At 40.9% G+C, this 18,058-nt stretch overlaps 1 protein-coding gene across 1 annotated transcript; it reads left to right on the top strand.

Moving 5' to 3' along the window:
- Positions 1-8,074: 8,074 nt before the first annotated feature.
- On the top strand, positions 8,075-12,443 carry LOC118116771 (oocyte zinc finger protein XlCOF19-like). The gene is made up of 2 exons (XM_035168617.2): positions 8,075-8,137; positions 9,629-12,443. The coding sequence occupies exons 1-2, from the start codon at positions 8,107-8,109 to the stop codon at positions 10,582-10,584; spliced, it is 987 nt and encodes a 328-aa protein (XP_035024508.2). The 5' UTR covers positions 8,075-8,106; the 3' UTR covers positions 10,585-12,443.
- Positions 12,444-18,058: the final 5,615 nt, after the last annotated feature.

Genomic DNA, 18,058 nt, shown 5'->3' with positions numbered 1-18,058 from the left:
CTGACATATGTGTATTCTTTTGGGTGTTTTTCAATTTTGCTTCCGTCATGTGTTAAAAACATCATCAACACCCTCGCTTGCTCGCCGTAAATCCTCAGGAGGATCTCCTGCTGTTCTCCCACATCGGCTCCTCTGGACTATCTGCTCACTTTTTACTGGGGGGTCAGCAGAAGGACATTTGCGTTCACATATACAGCCCCTCTGGAGAATGTCCTGAGGTTCTCCAGAGTTCTGTGCATGTCTGAAAGCAGCTTTAGACTGACACAACTCAACGACACAAACACTGTAACTTTAATTTATTGTTTTAATACATCCTCACCTTCCGGAGGCACGACCTTTTCACGGCAGACAACTGTAAAAAGAAAACATTCTTACATCAGAACGTTGGATAAATGGAAATACACATTTTAAATTAAAAGTTTAAATACAAAGAATACAATGGAATCAAACACAGCATCATTAAACTTCATGAATAGGTCTGCCAGGAAATGATACTCACTGGTGCAGTTAGATGTGTGCTCTTCTTTCTATGGAGAAGAAACAAAGGGACAATAAAGTGACCAACAGGATTTTTCCGGGCGGAAAATTAGGTGTGTGTGTGTGTAATAATGATATATTATTAAATATTATACCACAAACATGAAAGTACACCCTTTCAAAGAGAATTGAACTTAATTATTAAGAATATTTAGTCTGACATTTGAATTAGAATTAAAAATATCAAAACATCCTAAAAAACAACGTCAATAACAATAAACCACACACAATCAAAAGAATAAGTACGACTCTCTGGCTCTGTTAACAAAAAATGCTCTTGAAGAAATATTAAACATTTGGAACAGGATATACTGTATGTTACCAGCTCAGTAAACAGGATTGCGATTGTTATGATTTAGATGAGCTTTTGGGTTGGGGCTCTGCTCTCTCAGTGTGGTCGGGGCCTGAGGCCTGTGTGTGTGTGAGTCTTAACTCCAACTTGCTCCCAGACTCAGAGGTGAGAGAGAGACAGACAACTCGCTAAAATGCACATAGACGGACCAGCTTAATGTTCGGCGCAAGGGTGCAACCAAGGACAGGTTTTAGTTGCACTTCACAGATTTTTGGTTGCGTTGTTGGGAGGTGGAGGCGGCAAGATATTTCTCTATGCAGGAAAACTCGTACCAAACTTTGAGGAGGGATGGGGCATGAGAAGAACTCGTTCAATTTTGCAACGGATCAGGACAAAGCAGCGGCTCCAGGAATTTTTTGCCTCTTACTTTAACATAACAGATTTTAAAAATCTGCAGTCATATTTAGTGAGTTGATATTTATAAATTTGCAATTTAGTGCAGCTTCAAATTTTCTAATTTCTTAAAATGATTTGTTCCACAACTGTAGTTTAACTGTAGCCTTTCTAGAAACATATTTTGTGTTGCTATATAATACTGTGTTAGGTTTATTAGCAGACACACGTAGTTAGGAGTAAAATATATGTTTCATTGGTTTTCATTTCACTCTGTAATCATTTAGGTGATCAGACCACTCCCTTTTTTCTTTAATATGTCTACAATAACAACTAGACAGTCGTGCTGGATTGTTCAGCCTTGGCTGAGGTATACATTCTGTACCTTCTATTCATAATTCTTAGAATGAAGTTCGTCACTATATTTCTTTTACATTTCAAACGTTTTTGCATAAGAAAACAAAAACAATTTTTCAGATTAAAGCTGTGATACCTCTGAAAGACAGTCTCCCTGTAGATGACCTGTGGGAAGCATTCTGAGGTGATGAAGGTGCTCACGTTCGCAATCCTGACTGGACCATCCTTAGTTAATTCTGCTTGATTCGCGAGCACGGAGTGCTAATGTCAATATACAGAAGGGAAAACAAAGTCTGTCACACAAACCATATTACAAAATGTGTACAAAACAATGTGAAACTCATCAAGATGAGTTCAACCTCATACTGATGAAGTGATAACATATACATGCCAATACAAGAGTGAAGCCGATAAGATGAACATCTTGCAAGATGTGGAATTGTGGTATATGAAAATAATAATAATAATAATAATAATAATAATAATAATAATAATAATAATAATAATAATAATCTGGTTTATTTCACTTACACCTGTGTCACTTGCGTTGGCCCACGAATAGCTACAGCCTGATGCCCCCTCATCTGGGACGCTGTAGGTGGTTTGATCAGTGCCCTGAGTGACAGTACAGGTGACGTTCCCTGCCCCACAAACTTGTAGAAGACAATCTGGAGGACGGAAAGACAGGACGATCACCAGAGGCACGATTCAATTATGAAGTGCCCTCAGGTCTGAGCTGGGTAGACTGTAACAAATCGATAGACTGTAAAAACAATTGATCAGACAACTGCAGCTCATTGAAAACACAACAGCCTGAGTCTTCACTAGCACCGGGACAGTGGATCATATCAGGCCAGTTCTCAGTTCCTTTCCCTGGCTTCCTGTCCATCAAAGAATTGATTTCAAAATATTGCTGTTGGTTTATAAGCACTGAATGGTTACATTTCTAATCAACTACTATTTCACCATCCAGTCCCCTCGGGTAGTCTGGGACGGGTCTACTTTCTGTCCCCATCAGTCCAAACTAAACATGGAGAAGCAGCACCCAGTTCTAATGCTCCACGCATCTGGATCAATCTCCTAAAAAACCATGTGGCTTCCACCAACACTGTTGGGATATTCCAGAAGCTTCAGCAGAGTCGGTCACATTACTCTGCTGTAAAGCTCCTCCTCCTCCTCCTAAAACACTATCATACTATTTGGGCTCCATTGACGGATTACAATTTATGATCTTCTTAGTATAAAGAAATATAATATATATAAAAGAAATATAATCTAAGTGTGTAAAGTTGAGAATCGTAACACTGACTTCATTATGAACTTGTTTTGTATTTCTGACTGACAAGCGAACATGTTTAGGCTCGAAAATAATCATTTAAATTAAACATTACTCACAACCGACAAAGAGCAGAACCACGACGCAAATCCTCCACTCCGCCATTCTCCTCCGGTAATGTCACAAGCTACTTCAAGAGCCGGTGTCTACTGCAACATATCGCACTTCCTGGTCCCAACGCCGGCCCAGGTGCTGCTGCAGCCGCCTCCTTCACCGTCTCCCGCGCCGCGTGTGTGTGTGGGCAGCGATGGCAATAAAAACTGCCACTGATTTGTAAAGGCATTTGCCAGTTGCCACAGCGGTTTGGGGGCAGTTGCCACTGCTGCCACCCTGTCTGAGGCCAACTTCCGCTGTTTGTGACTAATTCCCTGAGATTTATACGTAGTTTATGAATGTTTATCAGCGTGTTACTGTTCTGAGCACCACGAATAAGGTATCTGCATTTCTCCACGTATTGTGACTGACATGCTCGTTTATGTGGCTGATTTCTTTGTCTTATTTGTATCGATTCTGCTTAAATGCTGTTGATACTTCGCCTGTGTTTTGTTTCATTGAACTGAAACTTGAAATCACAGTGCTGCCAGGCTGCATTAGGGCACCTGCCGCGGCAGCTCCCACCTTTGTTTGGAGGCAGCTGCCTTTGCTGCCACACTGTCTGAGAGCAACTACCGCTGTTTGTGACTTACTCGGGGAGATTTGGACTAGTTTGTGAATGTTTACGTGCTTGTTATTGTTCCGGGCGTGGATGGTTGAGACGCTGCAGTGTCATCCCTTCACATCGTTTTATTGTTTTTGTACTTTCTGTGCTCATATGTACTGTGTTTTAACACAGCCGAATTCCCAAATATATATTTGCTCTACTAAATATCCAGATATATTGGTTTTCAACTGAAATTTTTTTTTTAGAGGTTTAGTTAAACTTTAATAAGATGTATTATTCATTTTATGGGTCCATGTCATGTTTATCCTGTTGTTTTTGTCTACTGATCATTTATAAGATATGCCTGTGCATAAAAAAAATACACTTTTTTTTTTCAAAGCCAAAGAAATCCAGTCTGTAGATGAGCGCTTGGGCTACCCACACTAGGTTTTCCTAAAGATCAAGCAGAACAACGTAAAGATTTTTTCTTCAGTATTGTATCCTCATATTGGTTAGTAATTGTGTTTTTTGAACTGCATTTAACCCTTGTGTTGTTCCTGGGTCGAATTGACCCAGAGTGTGTGTGTGTGTGTGTGTGTGTGTGTGTGTGTGTGTGTGTGTGTGTGTGTGTGTGTGTGTGTGTGTGTGTGTGTGTGTGTGTGTGTGTGTGTGTGTGTGTGTGTGTGTGTGTGTGATCATACCCAAGCCCTGGCCGGTCAGGGTTAGGGTTAGGGTGACCCAAGGATTGTCATTATCCAATTCTCCTGGGGTAATTGAGACCAATGGATTGTCATTCTCGATTGTCATGGGAGGGGTCATGCTTGAGCAGAAGTAGTGCATGTTTAAATATGTACGAACTGCATGAATTTTAGAGTTTGTTCTCGTTAAGTTTTTTAAAAAACGTGACTTTTTGTCCGGTTGTATTTTATAGGAAACTGCCCTCTGAGTGGCCGGCGCCACGCACCGGAGCAAGGGTAAGATTAAAGAACAGACGCGCTGTGCTGTATAAAATACATTGTACACGCACACATACACACACAACGAGGCAGTCACTGCACATTAGGCCGAGACTGTAGCTGCAAGTCCGGATTAGCAGTGTGGAAAATGACTCCATTGTATGTAAGTAACTGTTTAGTAATTGTGTTTTTTTGCTGTGGATCTTCCAGGGGTGATGTAGCAAGGCTATTTCCGTTTATTAATAATATACTCATGTTACTCATGTTGTTTTCCAGCTGCCTGTAAGACGTACTAAGACATACTATGAGCCAGTATGAAGGGACTTCCGGTACATCCAACCGGACCTTGCAGAGTCGACAGAGAAGAAAGAGGGTAAGATTAGATTCATTCAATCATTTTTCGGTCACATGTACACAGACGTCTACACACTGGGGCAGATTCGGACAGAGTCCCACAAAGAACTTATGACCCAGAGGCGGCAAAGAGACATTTCAAGCTTCACCTGATTAGTTTTTCACTAGCTAGGCCAGCAATATTTTTGCTGTATGTAAATAAAGCTTTGACTCAACATATTCCTTGTTAATGTTTTTTTCCCTCTACAATATGTTCAACATATAACATCAAGCATCACATGAATAACTTTATAGTCTTCAGTAACTGCAGTGCTTTTGGTAAAGGCTTACTAACAATTTATATATTAATATATAAATTGTTAGTAAGCATAACTATATATTTATTATTATTATCATTAATAATGTGAGGGAGGGGTTTACCCAAGTGTGTGTTATAATGACCCAGGGTGACCAATAGCAACAGATCTACCAGCCAATCACAAGTGACTTTTTGTTTCAAAGGTCTGTGGTTTCATCCAATGGTCAAGTGAGATGATTTCTCACCAGCGATTTCGTTGGGATTCATATGCTAATTAGATCACACCTTCGCTCAGCGACTCCCTGGCGGCACTCCCCCCTCCCCAGCCCCCCCACTGCTCTACCGGGGGTATGTTTCTGCCAGTTTTTGTCACGGGTGAACGCGGAATTCGCATCCTGTAAATGGGCACTAACTGCCAGAAATTAGGCGAGTTTGCAGGTGTTTGCAGTGGCGAAAATTTGGCTTTTTTTTCGTGCAGTGAGAGAGTTTCTCTGGTCTCAGCTGCTCAGTGATCAGAGCAGAAGCTGCAGTTGGTTTGTACTGAGCTGAAGTTTCTGTTTCCGCCTCCACTCTGACCTGCTCTCACTTTAACTAATAATCACTCATTACTAGTTATCAGGACCTGATCAGTACATGAAGTGACTTAGTGTTTGTTTGATTCGCTCCAGCGTTTATGAGGCTGCATTTAAACATCATGAAAATTGACTCGTCAACATTTTGTGCTCAGTACAACATGAGACGAGACGCTCACAGTCTCATTAGCACACGGACACAGAAATACAGAAAAAAATATATGTGGAAATAAATTTAAGACATTTATTTCTGTATTTATTCCTTATTTATTTATGCATTTAAGTATTTATCTATACATTTCTTTATTTATATACACTACCGTTCAAAAGTTTGGGGTCACTTAGAAATGTCCTTACTTTTCAAAGAAAAGCACTGTTTTTTTCAATGAAGATAACATTAAATTAATCAGAAATACACTCTATACATTGTTAATGTGGTAAATGACTATTCTAGGTGGAAACGTCTGGTTTTTAATGAAATATCTACATAGGTGTATAGAGGCCCATTTCCAGCAACGATCACTCCAGTGTTCTAATGGTACATTGTGTTTGCTAATCGCCTTAGAAGACTAATGGATGATTAGAAAACCCTTGAAAACCCTTGTGCAATTATGTTAGCACAGCTGAAAACTGTTTTGCTGGTGAGAGAAGCTATAAAACTGGCCTTCCTTTGAGCTAGTTGAGTATCTGGAGCATCACATTTGTGGGTTCGATTATACTCTCAAAATGGCCAGAAAAAGAGAACTTTCATGTGAAACTCGCCAGTCTATTCTTGTTCTTAGAAATGAAGGCTATTCCATGCGAGAAATTGCGAAGAAACAGAAAATTTCCTACAACGGTGTGTACTACTCCCTTCAGAGAACAGCACAAACGGGCTCTAACCAGAGTAGAAAGAGAAGTGGGAGGCCCCGGTGCACAACTCAGCAAGAAGACAAGTATATTAGAGTCTCTAGTTTGAGAAATAGACGCCTCACAGGTCCTCAACTGGCAGCTTCTTTAAATGGTACCCGCAAAACGCCAGTGTCAACGTCTACAGTGAAGAGGCGACTCCGGGATGCTGGCCTTCTAGGCAGAGTGGCAAAGAAAAAGCCATATCTGAGACTGGCCAATAAAAAGAAAAGATTGATATGGGCAAAAGAACACAGACATTGGACAGAGGAAGATTGGAAAAAAGTGTTATGGACAGACGAATCAAAGTTTGAGGTGTTTGGATCACACAGAAGAACATTTGTGAGACGCAGAACAGGTGAAAAGATGCTGGAAGAGTGCCTGATGCCATCTGTCAAGTATGGTGGAGGTCATGTGATGGTCTGGGGCTGCTTTGGTGCTGGTAAAGTGGGAGATTTGTACAAGGTAAAAGGGATTTTAAATAAGGAAGGCTATCACTCCATTTTGCAACGCCATGCCATACCCTGTGGACAGCGCTTGATTGGAGCCAATTTCCTCCTACAACAGGACAATGATCCAAAGCACACCTCCAAATTATGCAAGAACTATTTAGGGAAGAAGCAGGCAGCTGGTATGCTGTCTGTAATGGAGTGGCCAGCGCAGTCACCAGATCTCAACCACATTGAGCTGTTGTGGGAGCAGCTTGACAGTATGGTATGCAAGAAGTGCCCATCAAGCCAATCCAACTTGTGGGAGGTGCTTCAGGAAGCGTGGGGTGAAATTTCTACAGATTACCTCAACAAATTAACAGCTAGAATGCCAAAGGTCTGCAATGCTGTAATTGCTGCAAATGGAGCAGTCTTTGACGAAAGCAAAGTTTGAAGAACAAAATTAATATTTCAAATAAAAATCATTATTTCTAACCTTGTCAATGTCTTGACTATATTTTCTATTCATTTTGCAACTCATTTGATAAATAAAAGTGTGAGTTTTCATGGAAAACACGAAATTGTCTGGGTGACCCCAAACTTTTGAACAGTAGTGTATTCATTCATAATTAAGTCATGTTTCGTCTTCCATATGTTCGACTGTGCAGTATTAGTACTTTAGATTCCTCCTCGTCCTCCAGTCCAGCAGGCGTCACTGTTGGCTCTGAGCTCGGTGTCTCTGTTTGCCAGCCGCTGGCTCACTTTGTTCGCTCCGAGACTCAAAGTGCGCAAAGAGGAGGAACATGTGCGACGTGCAGCTGCTGCGGGTGTCGGTACATGAGCGGATCAGCGCTGCCGCTGAAGACTTTCTGCTGCAGCTGGAGAAAGGAGGAGAAACGGCTCAAGTCCCGGCGCTGAGAGCGCTGCTCACCGAGCGGCTAACGGCGGCGGCGGAGGAGATCGACGCAGGGATTGAGGAACCGTGGCGGTGTACGAAGACAGAATGGAGCGGCAGAGGGGAGATCTGCCGCCAGAGGAGGCTGCTCGATGCCGTCATGAAGCCCGAACTCCGGCTGCACAGAGTTGGTCAGTCCCTGGAGGAGCCGCTCACAGGCTAACGTTAGCTAGCATCAGTTCTGCTAACACGAGTTGATCAAACTAACACTCCTTAAAGGGAATGATAAGTTTAAAACAATGTCTGGTTGGTTAAGTTGATGAAATGTGTAGATCAACGGATTAGGAGCTTTGACCCCCAACTGCAGCCAGGGGTCACATGTCCTTGATAATCATCTGCAAGATGCTGTTAGAAAGCTCAGCACACATCTGGGGTGTTCATGCATTTTGGCTCCTTTCGTGTAAAAAGTCCTCCAGACTGCTTCGTCTATTCCTGAAAAACAGACACATATTGTGTGAATAATTATGAGACTGGCATATTTTAAAATGAGTATAATTTCTACATCACTGTTGTTTTATATTAATAACAATAGACCCTATTTGTGAGATGCCTGATTTCAAAAGGACTGCTGTTATACAAAGATGAATACAATCCCTGTATGTCATAGCAACGCTTTCTCTGAACTGGAGAATCTGGGTTTTATTTAAGTACTAAAACTGGTTTACAACGTGGATTGATTCAGTCACTGGAGTTGTGCAGTTAAGATGATCCCAGGTATTCCAGTCTATTCCTATTCCATTCCACGTGTTGATAATCGTAATATATTACGCTTGTTTGAGAACAAAATTTAAAACTTGCGGTTCTGTCTCGCTCCGGCTGCCATCTTGAGAAATTTCCCCTGGATGCTTCAGCTTCAAGTGCTCGTGCATCACGGTTGTGCTGCTGTGATCATTTGGATTTGCAGAGTTTACAGAGAAACATGTTGTTTGGTCTCCGTCTAAAAAAACTCCCACACTTTAGATGATCGTGGGCTATTTGTTTTTTTGCTTCAGTTTGCTCTTTGGGTGAATTCAAGCTTTGACTCGACACAGCCATCTTCCTTCCTCCTTATGACGTCATCCCTAGAAGACCAGACAGAGATGTGAAGAGAGTTTGTGGTGATAAGAGCTGACAACGTTGTCGGGGTGATGTATACATGATCACATGATCTATGCAGCAGAGTAATACGTCACTTCCTGTCTCTGTCTTCTGCTCCACCTTCACCTGAATAATGAGGAGGATTTGATACTGTTGTGAACGAGTCTGTGCAGAAAACCTGCTGCTGTGTTGTTCATATGTGAAACACAAACTCTGGAGACAATTCTCTGGTTTTAACCCACAGGTCATGTCTAAAAACAGCTTAACCAACTAACTAACCTCCACTCGCCCTACTCTGCTCTGCTAGTGTCCTAATTTGTTTATTTGATCTCAAAATATAAAACTTTTTTACTGGAAACACTTGGTTTAATGCTGCTTCCTTTACGAGCTGCGTCGTAAGACCAACTATGAACAACCTCAACGTCTCTGCTTCTTGAGTGTGATCGTTCAAAAATAATAACAGTCGACATTAAACAACACAACACAAGTTTTTAAAAACACTTCAGGAAACTCTGAAATGATAAACGTGTGTATTTATGTTTCAGTGTGTCCTGCAGACATACAGCAGCTGATGGTGAATAAAGAAGAGGTTCCCCCTGAGCAGCAGCAGTGGAGCCTCCTTGTGGATCAGGAGGACCCAGAGCCCCCCCACATTAAAGAGGAACAGGAGGAACCGTGGACCAATCAGGAGGGAGAGCAGCTTCAACAACTTGAGCAGGCTGATATCAAGTTCACATTGACTGCTGTCACTGTGAAGAGTGAAGAAGATGAAGAGAAACCTCAGTTGGCACAGCTTCATCGGAATCAGACTGAGGAGAACAGAGCGGACTGTGGAGAACAAGAACCTCTGAAATGTACTGAGGACAAGACTGTAGACAGTGAAGATGATAGGATCCAGACCAGGGAACCTCAGTCTGGTTTAAATACAAAAAATAACAAACAGCCTCTAAGTGATATAAGATGTAAAACTGATAAGAATGCATTTAGTTGTTCTGAGTGTGATAAAAGATTTAGCCGAAAGGACACTCTAACTATACATATGAGGATTCATACAGGAGAGAAACCGTTTAGTTGCTCCGAGTGTGGTAAAAGATTTAGCCAAAAGGGCGGTCTAACTGAACATATGAGTATTCATACAGGAGAGAAAGCATTTAGTTGCTCTGAGTGTGGTAAAAGATTTAGACTAAAGGGCCATCTAACTATACATATGAGGAGTCATACAGGAGAGAAAGCATTTAGTTGCTCTGAGTGTGGTCAAAGATTTAGCCGAAAGTGGAGTCTAACTAAACATATGAGGATTCATACAGGAGATAAACCATTTAGTTGCTCTGAGTGTGGTAAAAGATTTAGACTAAAGTGTAGTCTAACTGAACATATGAGGATTCATACAGGAGAGAAACCGTTTAGTTGCGCCGAGTGTGGTAAAAGATTTATCCACAAGGGCAATCTAACTGTACATATGAGGATTCATACAGGAGAGAAAGCGTTTAGTTGCTCCTAGTGTGGTAAAATATTTAGACTAATGGGTAATCTAACTGCATATGGGTAGTCCTACAGGGGAGAAAGAATTGACTTGCTCTGTGGTTAAAGATTTAAGTTGCATCGTTTGCAACAAAAGATTGATTAGGATTTGTCAGCAACTATTCATATTATAAATAGTTCACTGTTGTAAATAGAGAATTTAGAATCCCCCTTTCACCTGTTTTTATCAGAGTTAAACAATTTTTATGTTTCTAGAAAATATAACTCATTGACTAACATGAAAGATGTGTGTTGATATTCCCTGTTTCTACTGATTTGATTTATGCATCATATAATATATATATATATATATATTAGGGCTGTGCAATTAATCGAATTTTGATCGTGATTTCGATTTTTGGGTCAAACGATCTCAAAACTAATATAATCGAGTTGAAACGATTTATTTGGCATTTTTCGTTGTACAGTAGGCCTAGAGGTTTTCTAAAAGAGACGCGCATGCGCAATTCAGTCCTTCCCCCAAAGCATTCAACGCGGCCCTGCTGACTGGCACTCACTCTCAAGCAGCTGTAAAGTGAAGGAGGCGAGTTGTGTGTGTGGTGACCGGCGGTATTTAAAAAAACAGCGCGAGTGGAAAATGGCAGAGGGAGGGCCGCCCCGTTTGATCGACAAAAAGGGTAGGAAAAGTTATCTTGTATGGGAACAGTTCGGATTCGAAGAATCTGACGAGGCGCAGCACCACACAATGTGCAAGATTTGCTACAAGGTGATATCTGCGCCACTTGGCAACACAACAAATCTATTCAACCATCTGAAACTAAAGCACAAAGTCACTCACGACGAATTAATAAAGAAACAAAAAGACAACGCCACAACCCCCACGACATCAACGCAAAGACAGACATCGATCTCAGCCACACTGTATAATGCGACTCCTTATCCGTCAAATTCGGATAGGCACAAGAAAATAACAGCTGCCATTGGATACTTTTTAGCTAAAGATATGCACCCCATCAGTACAGTCGAGGGTGAGGGTTTCAAGAAGCTAATCCATACTTTGGACAAACGGTAAAACATCGCCCATGGACTGAGGGAAGCTCTGGCGGAATGGGGATTAAACGAGGGAAAGCTAGTCTGCATCACCACGGACAATGCCGCTAATATAAAGCTGGCGGCTGAGGTCAATGGATGGTTGAGGCTCCAATGTTTTGGGCACAGACTCCACCTGGCCATAGGTGAGTAGCAATTATTATTATGTGAAAAATGCCATGAGGGTTAGATTAGTGATGATTCTCAGCTCATTGAACCAGATAACACCGGGTTTACACCGGGCGCTGAAGTGCCGCGCAGCGGCATTCTCAAGCGCGCAGCCGCCTGGCTGTTCACACCGGACCCGCATTTCTCCTCGCCGGTCAGCCCGCGATTCTCCGCTTGTTGAATGTAACCTGTTCAATGTAGGGGTTCGGGGGTAAATGATGATGGTCCCCATAGCCATCCCCCACCCCTCTCTTTCTCTCTCTGTCTGTCTGCTTGTGTAGTTGGGGGGCAGATGGGGACATTTAATAATGAGAGGAAAATCGGGGGAAATTTACAAAGTGTTTTTTTGGAGAGAAATACTGAATAAATGCATCATGTTTTCAAACTCAAAAGTAATCGTTTGAATAATCGTGATTTCAATATTGTCCAAAATATTCGCGATTATGATTTTTTCCATAATCGAGCAGCCCTAATATATATATATATATATACACACACACACACACACACACTAATTGTATATAATGTCCTCCATGTCTTTATGGTTAAAATGTTTTCCTTGCACAGTATGTATATGTATGTTCTTAACCAGTTCATATGATTAAATATGTTTGTTTTAAATCACTGCGCTGACTGATCAGTTAGTGAAGAGACAGTTACAATGTGACCATGGCTGTGTTAGAATACACATTTTCTCAGGAATTAGAGTGAATGACCTTAGCATTTCAGTACGCCATTATAAGAGCTGTTCGGAATCGAATGATAAGGAAAGGAGCTTCACTGTCACTGCAACTTATCACCTTTAGCATAGGAAACACCAGACCATCCTTGATGAAAGGTAGGAAGAAAATGTAGTCCCACAATTCATTTAAAGCGATGCAACCCTGTAGCTGCAGCTGGAAACACCCACGCGTAGCACGTCATTCTCTCATCTCCTCTGAGTCTGGGAGCAAAGCGGAGTTGATGCTGCGCCCAGACAACTTGGACGTCAATTTTCAAACTCCTACTTGAAAAAAGTGTAATGACGCCCACCAAAGTCGGAGTTCGACATGTGTTCTCAGGGAAGAGTCATCTACCCCGACTCACCGAGCACCACCCTCTGACACACAACAATGGCGGCCCTCATGGAGACGTAGGATCCTGCAGCTGAGGCCCGTCTGTTGGATTCAGTGACAGTGTGTGTTCTCTATGTATTGAATGTGTTTCCAAGTATAAAAGTCAAACAAAAGTATATCACGGCGCTGTCTCCTCCTCTTTGTTTCTGTAATATGAACGGAGGCTGCACTAGTCACAGTTGAATTGTCTCATCACTTAAATCCAATACATCAGTGTCTCGCGGTCAGACATGTATGTTTATGTTTGATGAAGTTGGAACTGTGAAATTTCCAGTTGGAATATCTGACATCCGAGTCTGACATTTTAAAATGTTTTCACGTTAATCATTTGTAAACTGGATTTGTACAGTTCAGTTTTCATTGAACACATATATGCACAATACTTATTAAATGATCTGATTACCGACAGATCGACGCATTATGGCTAACTGGAAAACTGGCTTCAAAATGGTGAATATGTAGTTTTAAATGACGCCTCACCACTTTTAACAATCATATTCCCAGGCACAGGCAGAGGAGGGGTTGCAGCAGCAATCTTTAACCCACCAATCATCAACCTCACCTAAAGGTAGTTATAACTCGCTTGAAAATCTTATAATCGGCCTCATACGTCCAAGTCTGAAATCACATAAACCAATTCATCTAGTTATATATCGTCCCGCCTGCCCTCACTCTGAAGTTTAACTGAATTCTCTGAATTTCTATCTGAGCTAGTTCTTACGATGAAATAATAGTCGGTGATTTCAACATTCATGTAGATGTTGTCAATGACTTAGTTCAGCATTTAATTCATTCATGAAACTCAATTGGTTTTTCAACATGCAAATAAACCCATTCACTTTTTCAATCACACTTTTATCTTGTTGTGCATATAGACATTGAAAATGTAGCTAACATTTCCCCAAACCTTCTTCTGTCTGACCATTTAAAAATTATACTTACACACACATTACACACACTATTACATGTGTCACTACAGTACAGGAAAGTGATCAAATCTTCACTCCCACACTAGTTGATAACTTTCTTAATTATTACAGCAGCCTCATTAAAAACAAACCTTGACGCTGTTGCCTCCACTGAAGAAAGTAAATCAGATGTGATTAGCTCCATGGTGTAATACTCGAACGTTATAAACATCACGGAAGCTGGTGAGAAGTGGCATTTCACCAGCCAAGATGATTTTCACCTACGCTGACAGAGAGCCACAGCTCCACTGATCCATCTAGTCCTCTAACTCTGAGATTTTGGTGAACTTCCTTACAAATGAGATCAGTAAGCATCAGGTAAACAAACCACCACCTCCTCCCCTGAACAGCATAGATACATTGTTCAGTACAGAAACCAGAACCACTGCAGCACCAGATTTATATTGACCACTTTTCTCCAATTGGTCTTCCTGAACTCTTTCCTAGTTTCATCCTCTAAACCAACAACCTGTCTAATAGACTCTGTCCCAACTAGACTATTTGAGGAAGTTTTCCCTAATTAGACAGTTCCATACTAAATCTGATTATGTCTTTGATAACTGGCTACGTACTCAAAACCTTTTAAGGTATCGGTAATAAAACCCTCTGCTTAAAAGGGCCACTGATCCAGATGTTTTCGCTAATTACAGAACTAAATCAAGTCTTCATTTCCAAAATCCTGTAAAAAGCTGTTAACTAGATGTGTTAGCACAGCTTTTGTCAAAGCACTGTTAAAAGTTACCATTGACTCAATGGCATCAGATAATGGACTTGTCTCTATACTGGGCCCTGTTGGATGTTAGTGCATTTGACATCGTAGATCATAAGATTCTGTTACAGACTGAACAACATGTAGGGATTAAAGCAACGACATTAGGGCTGGTTTAACCTATATTTATCGGATAGATTTCAATTTGTTAATGTTATCAATGACCCTCAATGCACAGACAAGTTAATCATGGAGGTCCAAAAGGTTCTGTCCTTGGACCGATACTCTTCATCTTATATGCTCCCTTTTAGGCAACATCATCAGAAAGCATCACATACACTTCCATTGTTATGCAGAAGACACCGGCCCAACTTATCTCTGAAGTTTGATGAATGTAATCACTTATTCAACTTCAGGAATGTCTCAAGAATATCAAGGTCACGACCTAGAACATCTTACTTCCAGATTCAGACTGAGGTCATTGTAATTGGCCCTAAACATCTCAGAGAAAACACCGTTGACCAGATGGTCACCTTGTATTAGTTTGGCCCCTAGTTCCACTGTGAGTGAACCTGAGTTATGTTGGACCATGATGATTTTACCATTAAATAAAATAAATCTCTGGGACAGCTATCTTCCACTTGCACAATATTATGAACATTAGAAACATCCTGAAAGTCACAGCTCACGACACTACCTGACTGCTCAGACTCTACGTTGCATCTGCTTTTTGAGGAAGAATTCAAGGTCTGTTTGCTGATATGCGAACAAGGGAGAAACATGCTGCCTTGATCATATGTGTCACTCTGTGTGCCAGAGGCATCAGCATTCAGATACACAAGTAGCTTGGAAGACATGGGCATTTTGAAAATTGATCATGATCTACACTGATGACTGTACTGTCAGAACCCCTTTATCTCCTTTTTCTTTCTTTCTTGCGACTAAGTGACAGAAAATGTGCTGATTATGAGGAAATCGACCTTGAAAGTGCAAAGAGCCTGACGATTTAATAAACAAAAATTTCGACATGTCAGAAATTCATCCGACTGTCCGAAGAGTGGTCAGGAGCATCTGACCGCTTCTCAAACCCCGCCCCTTGTAAACAACACAACAACCACGCAAGACGAAGCTGAAAATCGCCAGATTCTAAATATGTCACGCGACCAGAAATCTGGTCAAAATCTGCCCTATCTTTTCTTCACCGTGTATGTCCGGCATGAGTCATAATCAAATCAAGACATGTGGAGTATTCTGATCAAGTCACATTATGTAGACATGTTGACGTATCAATCGCTACATGGACATAAAGTAGCAGCAATAGCTGCTTGGTGGCACATGCCCTGTCTCAAGTGTAAAACAATAAGTAGTAAGTCTCACTGATCAGACTATGATCTGTAACATGTAAACGGGAGAAGGAATGCATCGTTTTATTAGTAACTCAGGTAAACATCACAACTGGAATGATGTCTTATTCATAATAAGGTTAATAGTCCTGCTATTGCGTCCATGTAAACATAGTCAATGTTGGGACTATCAAAAAATACTGTTTGCGTTTTTGCCAATGCAAAATGGGCAGATGAAAAGCTTAAAAACCTGACTTAATACGAGGCCAGCGTATTCCAGCTGGTAAAGGAGAGAGTCTGTCGACCAGTTGAACATAGCAGTGGTGGATGTGGAAGTGTTGGACATATTAATTGGATAAAAAGGCTGGTTGGTTAACAGATGAAGGTCCCTCACTGTCCCACTGGTGCTTGTGCTTCTCTACGCCTTCATGTTCACAGTAGAGTTAAAGCAGGTCCTGCCAAGAAAACATCATTGAATACATGCCACAGGAGGACAATGTGTTATTATGAACACTTACATACCTCTTTGTTCTGAAGTAGATCAAAACCAACAAGCACAATAACGAAGGAAATGATGATGACAGGAATGATCCTGGGATGTGGTTTTCTTAATTTCAGCAACATAATCTAACAAGAAATACATGGAGTGAAAAATGGGTTTAGCTCAATTTTAAAATAATAACCACACATTTAAGTCACATTTATGATATGAACTGGTTAGCAGGTGTCTACCACCACGTCTCATCCTCACAACAGCCACATAGTTCCCTCCGCCAAGTAGGTTAAGTGTTTTCACCCCTGTCTGTAAATTTGTTGGCTATAAACAAGATTACCCAAAACTACGGGCCGGATTAATAATGAACTGGTGAACAGATGTGGTATGTATCAGGAAGAACCCAATAAATTTCTATGATAGACATCTTTGGAGAGCACATCACCCAGACAAGAAACAATTTACTTTCCTCGTCTCGACACCAAACATACTCCACCTTTTACTGGGGGTCAGCAGAAGGACACGGCACCACATATACAGCCCCTCTGGAGAATGTCCTGAGGTTCTCCAGAGTTCTGCATGTCTGAAAGCAGCTTTAGACTGACACAACTCAACAACACAAACACTGTAACTTCAATTTATTGTTTTAATACATCCTCACCCTCCGGAGGCAACGACAATTCCACGCAGGACAATCTGTAAAGAAAACATTCTATATCAGAATGTTGATAAATTGGAAATATGTACGTTTTAAATTAAAAGTATAAATACAAAGAATACAATGAAATAAAACACAGCATCATTAAACTTCATGAATAGGTCTGCCAGAAATGATACTCACCAGATGTGCCTTCTTCCTACGGAGAAGAAACAAAGTGGACAATAAGCAGTGACAACAGGATTTTGGGTCGATTGTCGGGAGGCTATGCGTACCGAAATATCTCTATGCAGGAAAACTCTGGATTATGTTATTGTCCTAGTCTGAGTTCACAGAATAAAGCTTTTTAAGCACGTGTCTGATGGTTGGTTGGTTTATCAGCAGCATAACAAAAATGTATTTGCACCCAAACTTCTGGAGGAGGGATGGGGTCGCAGCATGAGAAGAACTCGCTCTAATTTTGCAAAAATCAGACAAAGGCAGATCCTTACTTTAACATAACAGATTTTTTAAAAATCTGCATATTTAATGAATTTATAAGTGTAAATTTAGTGCAGCTTTCCTCAAATTTTCAAATTTCTTTAAATTATTTGTTCCACAACTGTAGTTTAACTGTAGCCTTTCTAGACACATATTTTGTGTTGCTGTATTATACTGTGTTAAGTTTATTTCTCTTTAGCAGACACACGTAGTTAAGAGTAAAATATATGTTTCATTGGTTTTCATTTCACTCTGCATATTTAGGTGATCAGACCACTTTTCTTTAACATGTCTTACAATAACAACTAGACAGTCGTATAGATGGTTCAGCCTTGGCTGAGGTATACATTATGTACCTTCATTCATAATTCTGAGAATGAATTTTGTCACTAAACATTTTTGCACAACAAAAACAAAAACAAAAAATTTCAGATTAGAGCTGTAATAATTTGAAAGACAGTCTCGTGTGT

The sequence above is a fragment of the Hippoglossus stenolepis genome, chromosome 10 (genome assembly GCF_022539355.2).
Source record: "Hippoglossus stenolepis isolate QCI-W04-F060 chromosome 10, HSTE1.2, whole genome shotgun sequence".
In the NCBI taxonomy this organism is placed as follows: domain Eukaryota; kingdom Metazoa; phylum Chordata; class Actinopteri; order Pleuronectiformes; family Pleuronectidae; genus Hippoglossus; species Hippoglossus stenolepis.
The sequence above is the reverse complement of the archived record's forward strand: the minus strand, read 5'-3'. Positions and strand labels throughout refer to the sequence as shown.

Excerpts from the sequence above, each read along its gene's own strand:
- LOC118116771 (XM_035168617.2), top strand. The coding sequence starts at position 8,107 with ATGAAGCCCGAACTCCGGCTGCACAGAGTTG. Across the intron at positions 8,138-9,628 it reads ACTCCGGCTGCACAGAGTTG|TGTGTCCTGCAGACATACAG; the intron begins GTCAGTCCCTGG and ends TTTATGTTTCAG.